General features: G+C 39.2%; 1 protein-coding gene across 2 annotated transcripts in view; it reads right to left on the bottom strand.

Moving 5' to 3' along the window:
* MAP3K20 (mitogen-activated protein kinase kinase kinase 20) overlaps positions 1-16,204 on the bottom strand; it is a 153,026-nt gene that overhangs the window by 23,194 nt on the left and 113,628 nt on the right. For both annotated transcript variants that reach the window (XM_019522936.1, XM_019522935.1), the window contains exons 12-16: positions 12,743-12,787; positions 11,278-11,308; positions 11,032-11,171; positions 9,359-9,421; positions 7,490-7,582 (exon numbers count right to left, since the gene is read on the bottom strand). In XM_019522936.1, the coding sequence (XP_019378481.1) occupies positions 7,490-7,582; positions 9,359-9,421; positions 11,032-11,171; positions 11,278-11,308; positions 12,743-12,787 (372 nt within the window). The remainder of the gene's footprint in view (positions 1-7,489; positions 7,583-9,358; positions 9,422-11,031; positions 11,172-11,277; positions 11,309-12,742; positions 12,788-16,204) is intronic.

The following is a 16,204-nucleotide window of genomic DNA, read 5'->3' as shown; positions in this document are numbered from 1 at the left end:
AAATATATTTATATAACTGATCAACTATCTGGGTACTTTGAAGACCTCTCACTCACAGAAAAGTCCCTGATTATTTGGAATTTTGCTCGAGTAAGGAGTGCAAGGCTGGGAACTTGAAGTACCTAAATCTCCAATCTATCATTAATACAAATCTCTTTCCTTTGACATTATCTTTTTTTAAAATCCAGCATGATAAAATATAGTGTAGCAGGGTTATACATAATGATAAATAACCCAGGTGCTGTCACTAGATGTTCGGCTCTAATGCCCTTAAAACAGCAGGTTTCAGCAGCTGAGACAGACAGAGTTCTGCAATAAAAATGGTTCTGAGGTTTGCTGCCATATTTACAAAGGTCTCTCTACACTATGTGGTTACAAGCAAATAAAGATTTTTAAGATCCTGATTATCATTATAAAATAAATTGCTAGTTCACCTATTTGTGAATGTGATATTTTAAAGGTAGAAACTTAAAAGATACCATTCCCCTTTCTAGTCACTGTATATCCCTTCATACATGACTAAACAATGCCCGGCATTTTTTGTAGACAGCTCTCAGGTAACACTAGTGATACTTTGGCTCCAAACATGGGTCAAGCAGCAAGTCAAATATGCCTTCCTTACTCTAAAAGGGTATGGCCAGAGAGTATGGCCTATGCCAAGCTTTCAGCTTTATTTTCACTCAGTATTTGGGTTGCAGTAGGGCAGGGTACGGATAAATTCTAGGTGATGCAGCTGCTCAGATTCCCCCTATCAGCCCAAGAGAGAAACACACGTTAGGAGGCATAGGGTAGGCTGGACCAATCAATGCCTTAGGATCCAAAATGCCCCTAGGCTTTGTTCTGGAGCAGTGAGGTCAAGGCAACAGATACTGGTTATAGCTCCAGATACAACGAATAATGGGGTTTTGTTAGTCTGTGACAGCAGGGAGTGGAAGAGGGCAATTTCATAGGAGGTATCTATAAAAATATAGATATATAATGAAAAAAGTTCTATTGAGAGTCAAGTGAACAGGGTGAGTCTATGCATCATTGTATGCCTCTTCACAGTTCAGTAAAAATGCACATTTCGCAAGGGAATCTAGGTACAGCTTCATATATGCACAGCTTTTTAAGAGGACAGACCTGATTCTGATGTTGCATACCCTGAGACTACATCAAAAGTAACACTATTTGGATTAAGAGAGTTTTTTTTATTTTTAAACTTACATAAGACTAAAATAACATCCAGGAGTTCCCTTCTTGAAGTAAAACATGGTAACTTCAAAATACCTCTACCAAGTTTCAGTGAACAAGTACACTATTACTGATATATCAGATTGCTCAAGTAAATAAACCACCTTTATTAAGTTGTATTTCATTGCATGGGCCATTTTTTTGATGTTACACAATCTGCAAAAATATATTCCCTTCTATCAGTCTATTTATTAAATTCTAAAAACTACTAAGAGATTTTTTGTGACTAAATTAAAAAATATTAGACAAAAAAAGTTACAAGCAAGAGAGAAAAAGTGCGGAAGTATATTTAAAGGGGTATAACATACCACAAGAAAGAGCTGTAAGATGGTGGTTGTTAACATGCTTGCATAAAGTGTTTTTGCGGTACAAGAGAAAAAATGAAAAGGAGGAACTTTTTAGTTTTAGATATAAAACATAACTCTATGCTTTTTGGAATGATTATAATCTGATCCCAAATAGCAACTTCAATTGGTGTTAACATTTCTGTCTGAACTTCTAGACTTATTGCATTAGGGAGAACTTGGCACAATGCTTCTTTGGAATAGTTCCACTACATTTACTTTGACATCATATAAATAAATATTAATATAAAAGTAAGCCATTTTCACCAAAAGACAGGTCTTTCATGTGAGCAAACAGTAACAGATTTGTGTCTAGACCATCAAGTTTTTTTTGAATCTTTACTAAGGTCCACAATATTTTTGGGGGAGTGGAGGGAGCAAGAGTAATCAGATGGTCCAATAGTTTCTTCTACAGCAGTTTTATGATTCCTGAAATTGATTAAAATGCTTTACTGATGTAATTTCCAATGTTATAGAAATGGTATTCAATGGAATATACCTGTAAATGTATACAAATTCCCTACTGTGGCAATTACAATCCTGGAGACATCTGAGAAGATAATTATTACACACAACTCCCATAGGAGGAGAAAAGGGAAAGCAGAAAAAATAAATTCTGCATAGCATTTTCCCCCCAAAATCAGTGACAACATATAAGGGGTACATGGGGATGCACATGCACCCCCTGACAGGCCATGCTCCCCACTTAGTTAATGGGTGGGGGGGCAGGCGGCAGTGCTGGTACCCCACCCCGTGACTGCCAGCCAGGGAGTGGGAGCACCAGATGAAGCGCTGTGGCCACTTCTGGGAGCGCCACGGCCACTTGGTCGGGGGGGGGCACATACTCCCCCTGAGTAAGGTGGCACTAGTCACACATGCCCCAAATTATTCCATGATTAGTGTATCCAAGGACAGAATTTGGCTCACAGAACACAACCAAGAAAGGCTGGAGAAACTGATTCTTCCAACTCTCTGTAATGGAGGGATATTTTGACAATTATATAGAAAGCCACCAAAGCAAGAATTGGGTAAAATGGTTAACCAGCTTACCAACTTCCAGGAAAAAAAAGAAGTTCAAGGTATGGTGAAAGTTTGGTCTTTCATATACAAAAAAAGCACACATGACCAAAGTACAAAGGCAAATGGTAAACCCTAAATTTTAGTTTTTGTGTTCTTTCATCTCTACAACTGTAATACAACTCAAATCCTTTTTCCCACTTGGGATCTTTTAATGGGAAAATTGGGATAAAAAGGCTAATTAAAAAGTCACTCTGTAGACTCCTGAGTCATCTCCAATCATAACATGACATCTTTTGCTTTGGGATGTTAGAATTTAATTACTCAATGTGTTTACCTTCTGCTCATTGCAAATTATATATTCATATTAAAATAGGAAATGGAATGACCTCCCAATTTGAACTGCAATCATTGAAAAGGTAATCCACAAACAGGCTTATCTTTACACTCATTCCTGATGCATTATGAAAACAAAAGTCAATTTTGCTTCCACTGCCTGCCTAGAAACAAATTCAGCTAAAAAAGGGCAAGAAAAAACAGAATGAAAGGTATGTCTATACTGCCTCCACCCACTCACTCCTGCTCCATGGGCATTGAATCCCAGAAATAAGGCAAAGTGGGAGCCTAAGTGTAGTGATGAGTTCAAGCCAAGAAGCACAACTAAGACTGAGACCTCAAACGTATGGACAACACCACTCTATGCCATTATAATGTAAGAAAACAGACATTTGAGGCATGTTTTGTGGTGACATTCCTTGGAAAATCAAAAGTTTCACTAAGAAGTACTGCAAGACTGAACGTTCAGAAGGTACTGTGAAGAACTATCCTAATCAGAGTATTTATTAAAAAGAACAGGCACTCTCAAAGCCCTTAGTTTTCTGCTGTGCTGATCTCTGCTTATTAGAGAGGCTCATAAAGTCATCCTTATATGTGTTGGTCTAGCAGACTACAAACAGAACTGGGAGCCAGAAGTTCCTGAATTGTAATATTAATTCTGACATTCTTTGCCTGTTTCTCCATCTCTAAAATGGGGATAGCACTTAACCACCTACCAACTCGTTATGCATGTTGGTTAGTGTATTTCAGACAAAGGATTCCTTTGGGGTGATCAAGTCTTTTAGTTTTAAAACCAGTTGGGCCACTAAGTCACACTGTAGGCCTGTGCCAAAATGACCCTAACTCTTTTTGCTTATCGGGTTTTACACATACTTACACACACATGCACACTTTGGTCTTTAAAACAAGCAGGACATCCAAATCTAGACCACAGTGGTTCATCTACATGCTCATAAATGCACTAAAATTACTGTGCATAAGTTTAGTACTTGGATAACCAAGTACTACATCAAAATGCAGTAACTGGTGCGACTGCGCAATAGTGCCAGCAAATGGCTTTTTAGTGATGTTAGCTGAGCAGTAGTGTATTAGCATGGGTTTTGCCCTACACATTACTGTGCTAGTGCACAGCTAGTGTCTCTTGTAGATTCACCCAGTATGATTTCAAGATCAGACCTGTAATATCTGCAACTAGGTTTAAGGAGATCCAGCATGGTTTTCTTTAATAGCAAGGCCAGGAGCTGCTTACAGAGCCAGGTTATGAATGAGATTTTCTAGATCGGGGTAGTGCCTGTGCCACTTGTCCTCCAGGACAAGTGGCACAGGCACCCTGTGTGTGTGGCATGTGGCAGACTGGGAAAGGAGCAGGCAGTACAGCAGCGGACAAAACAGGGAACAGCAGAGTTGCAGATAGGGTAGGGAGTAGAAAGCAGAGCAGCATATTAGGTAGGGAACACAGAGCAGGGACAGGAGAAAGCAATTACAGTGACACTCAGGAGGGGATGGGCCTTAATTTGTGGTACACCTGCCAAAAAAGATTGGCCCCCACTGATCTAGATAGTCTGGCAACACATTTTTAGTGTGGTTCTATAAAATGTCTTTTCTCATATCTGAAAGGAAAAGCCTCTTGCAATACCTATAAGCTTAATCTACACAACAGCTCCAATGAGGTTTAAATTGATTTGGTTAAACCATTTTCCAAACTAGATAGAATTCTGAAGAAAGTCTTAACAGCCCATATTGACTTAATGTCTTATGTGTTCCAGTGCTTAGGGATTAGGGTTTATATGTTCTCAGAAGTCTGTATGCATGACAACAAAGGAGGCATCTCAGGGAAGGAACTCTTACTATGGCACAGACCTCAGAAGTCAAAATGTACTTTATCCACTGAAGGTATTGTCTACCATATAGCAGAACCTAAACCAGCAGGCTTGGGTAGTAGTAGCAATATAGTCATGGTAAAATGGAATGTCAGCTAATGACAGTGTAAGCTAATTTACCTTGTGTCTTGGGTAGGTTTTGCAGGATGCACTGGGCTGTGGCTAGACTGCTGCCCATGCCAAACTGCGAAGTAACTGGTCTGCTGTACTTCTCGCCATTTGCATATTTGCCCTCTCCTTGTCCTGCAGCTACTGGAATAAACATGAGTTCTGTGGAAGTTGCTCATTTTCCCATTATCCACGTATCTAACACAAGGGAATAAGCTGGTGCCTTAAGACCTCTTTCTCCTTTGTACAAATGCACAAGGAAGGGGATAATATGTGCTTTAAGCACCAGAAGTTAAGCATGTTTGCCTGAGAAGTCTAAGAAATAAAAAATAATGCACATAATATTGTAGCAGTCTACATCTGAAAAAAGGAACTGAAAAGAAAATGTAAAACTAAAGACAGAAATCTCCAGGAAGCAACCCAAGGAGTTTTGGAACTAGGTAAAACAATTTAAATACTACTCCAAATCCCTACCAAGGTTAAGCCTACTTATTCCTTTCTGCAGATTGAATGCAGTATCAAGTAGTGAAATCAAGAGACATCTAAACACTATAAACCTCAAAAGCAAAGCAGTCAGGTATCAGGAGGTGAAGGTCATAGGAATGTAGGAACAGAAGGGACCTCTCAGTTCATTAAGTCCACGTCTCTGAATACAGGCAACATTTTGTACCAGAGTCTACATGAACATCCACTTTGGCACACCACAGCCAAATAGCATAAAAAGGGTGTATGTATGATTTAGAACAGGGCTGCCCAAGTGGCAGCCCACAAGGGGTTAAACTGTAACCAGTAGGGCTTGTTGGCATGGCTCCAGAACCTGGAGGTGAAGGATGCTGTTGCTCACCACTCCACTGTCTTGCCCACCACTGAAATCAGGGTCTTCAGTTGCTGTTGGTAACTCAAATCAACATCAGAGGAAAGTAAGGTGGTGAGAGGAAGCAGAACCCCCTAGGTTTTGGAGCTGTGCCAATGAACTAGCTCTAGAAGCTGGCCTGACAAGACACCATTCTGCCATTGGAGGTGGACCATTTATCTCTGTAGCCCAGATGTGGCCCACTGCGCCAAATAAGCTGGGCATCCCAGAAGTAGAAGAAAAAAAATGATATTTCTGTCACAAGCTAAGGCATGCTTCATTCATTCACCCTTTCCACAAAGCTGGCTAGTTTTAGAAAGATTTTATTCTTCAGCCCTGGCAAGCTAGGTGAAGAATTAGAAAAGCTTTGGGTCAACCTACATCTTGGGAAAAATTACATGATGGATAGGTTTGACTGGGCCAAAGTTAATAGTGCAAGAATAGAAGTTACACAGAATGTAACTAGGTATCTTTGAAACACTAAACATAATGCAAATGGGTGAGTAGCAAGAATGTGGCATGCCCAGTTCTTCCTTTTACAATTCCCATCATGGCTTGTTGTCTGGGACTGACATTCTCCACTCCTTGTGGATTTACTTTAATGACACTGTTTCCCACCCTCATATTCAACATATGGGGAAAAAAAGCCTCTCATCTTGAATTCAAGTACAATACATCCTTGCCTCCCTCTCTACCCCCCCGCCCAACTGTTTACCTTCACTCATATCTCCAGCTCCGGCTTTGGCCCCGCTCTGGCCCAAGGCACAGAGCACATGGTGGCTGGAACTGGCCAGGCAGTAACAGTGGCAATAGTGGCAGCTGCAACCCTGACTCTGGCTCCCGCTCTGACCCAGTCTGGGGCCCAGGGCTGGGGATGCTATTGCTGCTGTCATTACTGCTTGACCAGGTGGGGGCCAGAACCACCATGTACTCTGTGCCTTGGGCCAAAGCTGACTGACAGTAAAAGGCAGGGCAAGGGGCAGGAAGCAGGCAGGAAGAGCAAGTGGTGTGGGGGGTGCAGGGACCAAGGGATGGGACAAATGTCAGGGAGGGACAGACAGCAAGGGGCAAGGTGCAGGTGGAAACAATATGCTGGGGTCCCCTGCCTCTTTTCCGCTACACTGCCTGCCCCCTGCCACTGCTTTCCTGAACAATTCCAGTAATAAGATTCTCTATATGGAAAATTATAGCAAAGTTATACATTTTCTTTGTATAGAAAAGGGGGGGGGTCATCTTACAGTCAAAGTTTTCTTGGATTAAGGTAAATATGATAATATAGTCACCATTGTGATATGTTCCATCTTCACTGGCCAAGAAACTAGCAGGCCATTTATTTTCAAAACTTCATCTAGTGGCAAAACACTATCTGCTTTCATCTGGAACCCAGTTTATTTCTTTCTCAAAAAGCCCACTGATTTTTCATAGTCACTATTATAAACCTTACAAAAGTGAGAGTAGAGAAAATGTTTATGAGGAAATCACTTAATTTCATGCAAAGCTTTCTATACTGCTATTTTTCTTGTATCATTTTCTTAAACCAAGCCTGTCAATGTTTATTCAACATTTGTCTGCTAATTTGAAATTTTTTCAGTAATTTCCTGAGCAGCAGGATTCACATTGCTGAAGTAAAATATTGTAATGGATACTGGACCCTTTGGACAACAAATAAAACAACCACCCCAAAATCAAGAAATACAATTGTCACAACATTCATTTACCTGTGGACCATTTCCTGGTTTCAAGTGATAGCCAAAAACAAGTTCAAGGTTCACTGTTTTCTCCACGTTTTCTTCACTTCCGCTTGCAGAATCCTACCACAGAAGTGCAGTGTAAGAAGAAGTTTCTACCTTGAATCATTCTCAGACAGAAGCAGAGCTAAGTCTGAGAGTTAAGAGTCTAACCCTTCTATGTCATAAACCTGTTAATGGGAATATCCTCTCACAGGGCCAAATTCTATTTCACTTTATTCTACTTCACTGAAGGGAAGCATTTCAGCTCTACACGTGTCATTTTTGGCACTGAAGCACAGTTTGTGATTCAATCACTTGGACCGTGTGGGGAAAGAGAACATGGTAGAGAGTATGTGGCTATTCTGAGAGTAGCCAAGGTAGAGAGAAGGATGCTATTTTGAGAGTAGGCCCCGTGTGTTAGCATAGACTCCTGCTCTCAAGAGGACAGACCATTCCCTACAGCTCTCCATCCCTATCTAATACCTATTAGAAGCAAGGTGCAATGGCTCAGTTTCAAAAGGAGCACATACTTGCCTGGCCAATATGTAGCTTACTGAACATTGTCAGTAGCCACATAGACACTTATGTGTCCACCCTGCATAGGTAATAGAATCACAACTGGTGTGTAAGTGCCAAAAGTGTCATTTACATGGCTGGAAAACTGACACTTGGGTGCATACAGTAAAATACACTTCTGCCCTCAGTGATGCAACCCATTAAAACATGTACCAAATCTCACACCTTAGATTCTGTGACATTATCTACAGTAGTAGCTTCTGTCAGGGCCAATTCCTGGGAGGTATTAAGTGCCTAACACACCATGTAAAGCACCTGTTTCATAAACTGTTTTCAGGTGGTTTATAACAGAACAAAAGTATGGGGGCACCAAGTATAGTATTTCCTTATTTACTATAATAGAATCAGGAAAGATGGGTACATTATGGGCTGGATCAAGGCTGCCTTTTGCTTAAAGGTAAGCAGTTACTTATACAAGTATCCCCACTGACACACAAGAGGCACCATCCAGCCCTCTCATATTATCTCAATGTTACCACCTGTAGTAAATAAACATCTTTTCCATCATAATTTTTTTGAAATTCATCAAGAGTCTTACTGTCATTTTACCAGGTTTTCTCACATATACCACACTGTAGAAAATAACACATGCTGTTTTTGAAAGGCAGAATGAAAATTTTTCCCTTCCCCCAGAGTTAGTTCCATAGACATAACCTAATCTTCAGCTGACTCGCTCTCCATTTCCTGCTTAACTAAAAGCAAAAACCCTAACTACTGCTGAAGATTGCTCTCCATGAGTGGATTTATGATTCTGAAAAGACCTAAAGAGTCTCCAGGGCTCTGAAGCAAGAAGACAGACCAGGAACTGCTAACAAACAGCAGTATTGCTCCAAGAAAGGTTAGCTTGATTTGTGGAACATCAAAATCATCAAAAAGTAGAGCTGATTGTTAACACCTCTGAAGTGAAGAACAATGAGCCATTAGGTCAACTGACTCCCTCAGCTGCCTTAAATAGCCCCTGTGAAGCAGGAATACCCACTGTGAAGCAGAGTGCTTGTATCCCAGGCAGACAATCAGCTTCCCGGCTTAATGCGTGCACCCTTATTATGAGGGGCTCATTTTTGGCAAAAAGATGCATGTTATATGTAAGAAAACTTGGCACTTCGTTCTGATGCAAGTATATATATTGCTAGTCTGACTGTAAGACTCTGTTACAGACAGTGGCACACATGGGTGTGTGCTCTGCAGTAACTATAACTCCTGCTAGCACCACTTCATCACAGGAAGGAGTAAATATTTGTGTCAAGACAGGAACCACATTTTAAATAAAGAAATGCTTGCCTTAGTTAACGGTGGAAAGTGAAACATGTTTAGGTAATCGTGAGTTAACTTCTCAATAGCAGTCTGTAAAAAACAAGCAAAATCAGACAAGTTATTTACCATCTAATAGCATCAACATAGGTCTGAACATGGAGTGTAGTGTGTGCATGCATAAGTTAATTGTGATGCATAAAATTCTTTGCAGAACACCTTAAAATATAGACCTCTTTCAATAAATGGCTGTGAAACTTCCCAATACTACTTGGCAGATCTATCTGCTGTGAGTATTCAGAATCAGATCTGCTTAATTTAATTCCCAAAAAAGCTCTTTTCCTGTTTTCACTCCTGCTCACTCAGGTCAGGCAACTCAGGTAACCATCAGTGAGCTGCACTGTCTTTTTCATTTTGTGCATCAGCAATTTATTTACTAAGTTTCAATAAGTTTCACCGAAGGCAATGGGGGTTGCACATGCCATTAATGGTACGAAATGGAAACAATAGGACTGTGGAACCCTTTTTGTTGTGGTGATGCGCAAGACAGAAAATAACCCAGCTTGACTCTTGGAGCTCAGGTTAAATTTACAGGGTTGGCAGTTAGAAAAAAAAGTGTCCTTTTTCTAGTAAATTGAGCACACTTGATACAAAATCATTGAAACACAATGGAACCCCACAATGCCATTTTTAAAGAGCCATTTTTCAGAGTAGAACCACAGGTATCTACACCCTCTTCTGTGACAATAAGTATTATTACCACCACTGCTCCACAACTAATATTTTCCAGCCCACGATTTTGCTGGATTCAGCATAACTATTAAACAATTAGAACAGCGTAATCTTTTGTAGATGAAATAAAGCTCAAACAGCAAAGCAGCCCTACTCTGCCAATCATTTAGAGGCATAGACAGATGGAACATTTACATCAGTGTAATTGGCATTACACTGGTGCAAAAAGGTAGCAGAAAGATGATGCAAATCCCTAAATCAGGGTAATTTCAACCAATTTGGAGTAGAATTACTCCTGAAAGAATTAAGGATAAAACTCTAGTGGTATAACCTTCACCATTTTGTATTTCCATGTCCATCGCAGAGACGCACAGAAACAACATACTACTGTTTGTAGTCACTCTGGGATAGCTTCATGTCTGTGCTTTCCTGATCCTGCTGTAATTTACATTATGTACAAGAAAACATAAATTACACTGCCTTGCGCATTCATCCCTTTGTGCCCTAACTTTAAAATTGCTTAGGGGGGGCAGGCAGAGATTTGTATGGATAATAACTAAAGCTCAGGAAGAAGTCAAGAGATTTCAGTTCAACCAACTTTTGGTACTTGTTCAAAATACTTTGATCAAACTTGAAATCTTGTGAGGGCACGATGTCTTAATATTTACAAAGGTTTCAGTTGAGATCTATTAGTCCAATTCATGCTCTATACAAAACCATGTCACGAAGAAGAGGATTGTGATGTCTTTCTCTTTTTAGAGACAGAATGGAAAAAAAGATGATAGAAATTTTTGTCAGATCAGAAAATATTCAGATTTGCTTATTGGGGATAAATTCTGTGAGTTCTTGAATTCAAATAGTTTTAGGGGCTTTTTGGTTTTGTTTTGTTTTTTTACTGGATAAAAGTGATAATTCCTGTCAACTTTTACACTACATACAATTGCAGTAATCAAGACATGCCATTAAGATACCTTTAAGTGAATGATGTGTCCTTTAGAAACAATTCCCATATCCTTTAAATCATCTTCTTCTAGAAGAAGCAATCGTTTCCCAGTAATATGATGTTTCTTAAAAAAGTTGGCATAAATGCTCATGTCGCCAGAAGTATCACCTGATGATATGAAAGGTAATTCAGAAATCCATACTGCTATTTAGCAGGAACAAAATTAATGGTTTGAGCCAAATATGAGTGCAGTATACGTATGAATAGATTTTACCTTTTCTAACAAGCTGGTGAACCCAAAAATACTGTGAAAAAAAGGAACAGATTGGAAGGTTACATAATTAAAACTTTGCATTTTGTAGCAATTCAAAACACTTCAAAATTTAATCTGAATAATTTAATTTTAACACAAAATATACAGGTCTTTTCAGCTGTGGAACAAGGAAAGCAAACATCTCTTTCATATTAACTTCCTGGGGCAAGTTGCTGGGTTATTATTTTTCTTACTTAAATGTTCTTATCTTTTTCAGGGTTGTTGGTTGTAGCCATCTAAGGACATAGACAGACAAGGTTCTTTGGGTAGATGTGATACCTTTTATTAGCCCAACTAAATAGTTGGAAAAATTGTTCCTTTACACCAACAGACTCTCTTTATGCCTGAAGAAGGGTGTTTGTGCCTGAAAGCTTGCAAATAACAATTTTTCCAACTATTTAGTTGGGCTAGTAAAAGATATCACAGCTACCCAAAGAACCTTATCTGCCTTGTATTTTTCAGGCATTTTCTCCATTTTTACATTCATTTGGAAATTGATGTTACCCTAATATAAGTTTTAGCAACCTCTCATGTAATGGAAGATGGTGATGAGCAGATAAGACTATTACTATAATTGCATTGCCTTTTTAGTTAGTTCTATGTTAACTTTACTTAAATCAGCCAGGGCCAACCTTGCCACAAATTAGCCCTGCACCTATAAGACTGCCAACTCCTATCCCAATCTGATGCTCTACTTTGTGCTTCTTGCCCTCTCGGCTGATGTGCTATCTGTCTCCTCCCTGATGCATCATGTGCCACATGCAGAGGCTGCTCATGCTGCAGGTTGGCTACCCCTCTGATGTAAATTACCATATTATGTATGTATTTCAAGTGAGTGATAAAAAGGACATTAAGAATACTGCGAAATAAAGACATGTTGGAGGGAAATATCTGAACTTTCCTGCTTGTCATTTAAATTAAACAAGTGTTCGAAGTAGGATATGAAGTAGGCACAGTAGCTAAAAACAATCGCATTTCATATTTTACTGTATATGAAAGTGGTTTTCCCTACCTTTCAGAATCTTACTTTAAAGCAAATTCCCTGATGGCATGAGCAAAGAGGCTGCAATGTTTGAAATCCCCCTCTCTTGGCACTGGTTAGATATGCATTCTTAGGGTACTACAGCATTGCCTGGTTCATGCCTATGTCAACATAAATTCAAAGGTGATAACCTCTCAAGCTAAATGTTTCTGCAGACATTTCAACATGTGACCATTTAACCAAGGCTGATGAAATCCTTAATCTGTCAGGCCCAAGTTGTTTTGAAACCTCTTTGGAACAGGAATTTTATACATATGCAGTGCTATAATCTTATCAGAGTTGTCAAGTCACTGCAATCTAGATGCCATTTAGAATGATTTGCAATATTTTTACTTTATAGCTACATCAATACAATGTTGATTGAAATAATAAAAAACTGCTTACCACATCTTCTTCAGTCCATGCGCATATATCAAAGGAAGGCAGCAACTGTGAGAGACATGAATTAGAAAGAGCAAAATTGTTCTTGTCTGATTATTTACCCTCCCTGACTTTATTTTGGTGGCTAATTTAATGTGGTACTTTTTATTCTGCGAAGACAATGTATCTTCTGGCATAAGGAGGACTTTGTTCATTATATCATGGATTGGGTAAAGCTGTTCCCGGAGTCTAATATACATCATATTCCCAGATTAAATCTATTAATTTGATACAGATTGGCTTCAGTGATGTAATGGTAGTGACAGATTAATCCCTTCACCTTCAGGAGCCAAAATTATTCAGAACATTCCCAAGTGAAAAACAAAGTAATCTTAGAATATCACCCACCCAGTTCCTTCACAGCAGGACTCACTATGAGCCACTCCCCCCTTTTGTTGACTATTAGAAAGAGTTTGGTGCTACTGTGGATTTTTGCTACAATTTAACTTCAGTACTGAAAGGAGCGTCTTGATCTTCTGTCAGCATCATCTGTCAGAGCAGGTTTCAGTGGTGTTCCGAAGAGAGCATACCTGACTGGGAACCGGGCCACTGCAGGTAATCTTCCTTATTAATTAAATGTATAAGGCTGTTTGCTCCCTTCTTATATTTTAGTTTGTGCTTAGGCCTTCAAGGTCATACCTCTGAGGAACTATGGATTTCAATGTTTGAAGGAAGTACTTCCCAATTTAGCTAAGTGCTATAGTCCATGCACAGCATCCTATGTTATAAACAAAATCCCATGGCTTGGGCTATGAAAGTATGAGGGGATCATGAGCGATGCATGAGAGAAGGGATATGTTAATGAAGGACTGGATTGTTTAAAAAAAATGAAACAGTAGAAGATTTCACTAAGATAGTGATGTTTTCTAACCAGCAAGAGTATGGGCTCTTAAGCTTTCTCATCAACTCACTGGTATCCTGTTAATGGATAAAGTTATTTTATGTGTATTTGAAATATCAATTCCTCCCAAACTTTGATCATTATTAGCTGGCTACAAGTTTATTGAATTATTTAAATACCGTATTAACTCATATTTAACAAATAGGATTGCCCAGTGGCCCTTGGCTTTTGCTTTCTCTTTCCATTGTGAGCTAAGCTTTGTAGGCCTTTTTAACCCAAATTATCCAATCTCTTAAGAACCACAGACTCTTCTCCCCAGACATCCTCCACATATGCCTGGGCATGACAGCAGAATGCTGCCCACATGTGCAAGTTATTCTTTACCTATCATGCTACTTCTTTCCATGGCTTGGCCAGCTCTGGGGAAACAGGACAGGTTGCCTGTCATCCTTCCAAAGCAACTTCTTGCATCCAGATATGTGAAAAGCCTTCCTGCACAAGACTGTTGCTGAAGCAATCATGACCGGCCTCCACTTGTGGCCTACGTCCTCAGTTAGAATTCCTGCTGTTCCTTAACCTTAGATGTACTCCAAGATACAGAGAGGAAAGTCAAGTCTCCATTGGCTCTGCACAACTGCTTTCAGAGGAAATACCTTGCTGAGCACACCCCATTGACCAAACCGGTTGGGTCAACTGGCATGTCCTCACATTTGCTCTGCTACCCTTCTTGCTAGAATTTTCTGGGACAAAAATGGTCTCCTTAGATGGAGAGACCCATTGATGTCTGGGCTAAACATCAGATGGGATAGACAGATTTGACACTTCACTGTTGAGCCAGTCTTCACAACCTAAGTCAGAAAAATACAGGAAAACTGTCTTGTGTCAGTTATATGTAGGATAGGAAACTGATATAGGAAAGCAACACACACCTGGCGAATAGGTGGGGCAGCATCTGGCAAACCATGATGTCCAATGTGAAAGGGGGGGCCCACATTGCTTGCAATAATCAATATAATTATTGCACTTGAATTCCAAATATGGTGGTGCCTGTGTTTGCCTAATAAGCTTGATAGAATATTTATATTATTGAACTGTCTACTGCACAAGCTTAAAATTGCATTCACGACTAGGCAAAGTAACTTTCCAGAGGATTTCCATTTTTATGGGAAGAAAAATAAAGTAACGTAATGTTAAATCTTTTTTAAAAACTAGCAAAGAGAAAATCAGAATAAAGGACTCCACACTCTGGTTCATCATTTGCACACTTGGCAGACTGCAATAAGGACATTGGTATTTCACACAGGAACATGGATGCATAAAAAATTACTGTCAAAATGTTTATTGCAAAATGGAAGTTTGGAACAAAAAGAAGCAAAAGAAAAAGTTCACATCAAAATAAAATTTCTGACACCAATTGAAAACAGAGAACATTGCATATTCTTTTTTTTTTAATCTGAAAACTCAAATTCATATTGTGAATAAAGAGGACATCATATGTCAAGTGCAGTAAAGAAAATAAGTGACTCTAAAAGACCTTTCCACACAAGGTTGTAAAACTGCATGTTCCATACACATTATATATTCAGTTTATGCCATAAGTATTTGGACACAGGCTTTGCTCAGCATTATTTTTCAGAAGGGAGGATGACATTTCCTAATTCTGTAAAAATAATTTCTATTCATGTTTCACCTATCACACTTGTTACACAAATAGCATCATTTCCTATTACTTAGTACAAAACATTTTCAGTTGTGCAAAAGCAAAAAATGCAGTGAACTATATCAGACCTTAAAAGGCAATAAAATATTCTGCACGCAATACAAAAGGTTTAATTAAGGTATGTTACTGGTACTACAGTTCTGAAATTAATTTTCATACATCAGAAAGCTCTATGTAACTTCATAGTATACACTTAGATGAAATCTGGGGAAAAAAGAAAATGCATCTATCTCCAAATTTCTGCTGGTAGATTCAAAGGACTATAAAAATGATCGCATGTCCTATGAGCTTGATTTGCAACATGAAATTTGGAAGAAGAAAACAGATTCTATCCTGAATAGTAATTAAACCTCTGTCAAGTTAGAGGTCTAGTTAAAAACCTGTTAAAGCTGCCTGATTACAGAAAGGAAGGAACTACAGTACTAAAAAATACAGTAACTTTGCTATCCATTTGCATGATATGCATGGTGTGAATCTACTGCTGCTGCTTACTATATAAATCATTAATGTTTCAGTATTTATTTGAGAATAACTGTTTTAAGAGCAACAATGAATAAAATCAGTATCTAACAAAAACTTCAAATGATAAATGAAGGACAAAAAACTCAAGAACACACCATGTGCCAAGGAGCTGTCAAAGTTCATATCTCAGAAAAACTCTGCCTCTAGGGAGATTAACTCCAAGTACTTCAGTTGCAGTAAACAAATCTGGCCTACTGATTAAGCATATCCCAAACACCCCCAATGTTCTTTGCCAGACAAAACTGCAAGTACCTACTCTGGATTCCTTTAAGAGTCAATTGATGTTTATCTTGCTGGGATCCTTTGACCCCAGCTGACTTCCTGCCCCTGGGGCAGGAGGCTG

This window comes from Gavialis gangeticus, unplaced genomic scaffold (genome assembly GCF_001723915.1).
Source record: "Gavialis gangeticus isolate Ggan-Ray unplaced genomic scaffold, GavGan_comp1, whole genome shotgun sequence".
In the NCBI taxonomy this organism is placed as follows: Eukaryota; Metazoa; Chordata; order Crocodylia; family Gavialidae; genus Gavialis; species Gavialis gangeticus.
This window is presented reverse-complemented; position numbering and strand designations above follow the sequence as displayed.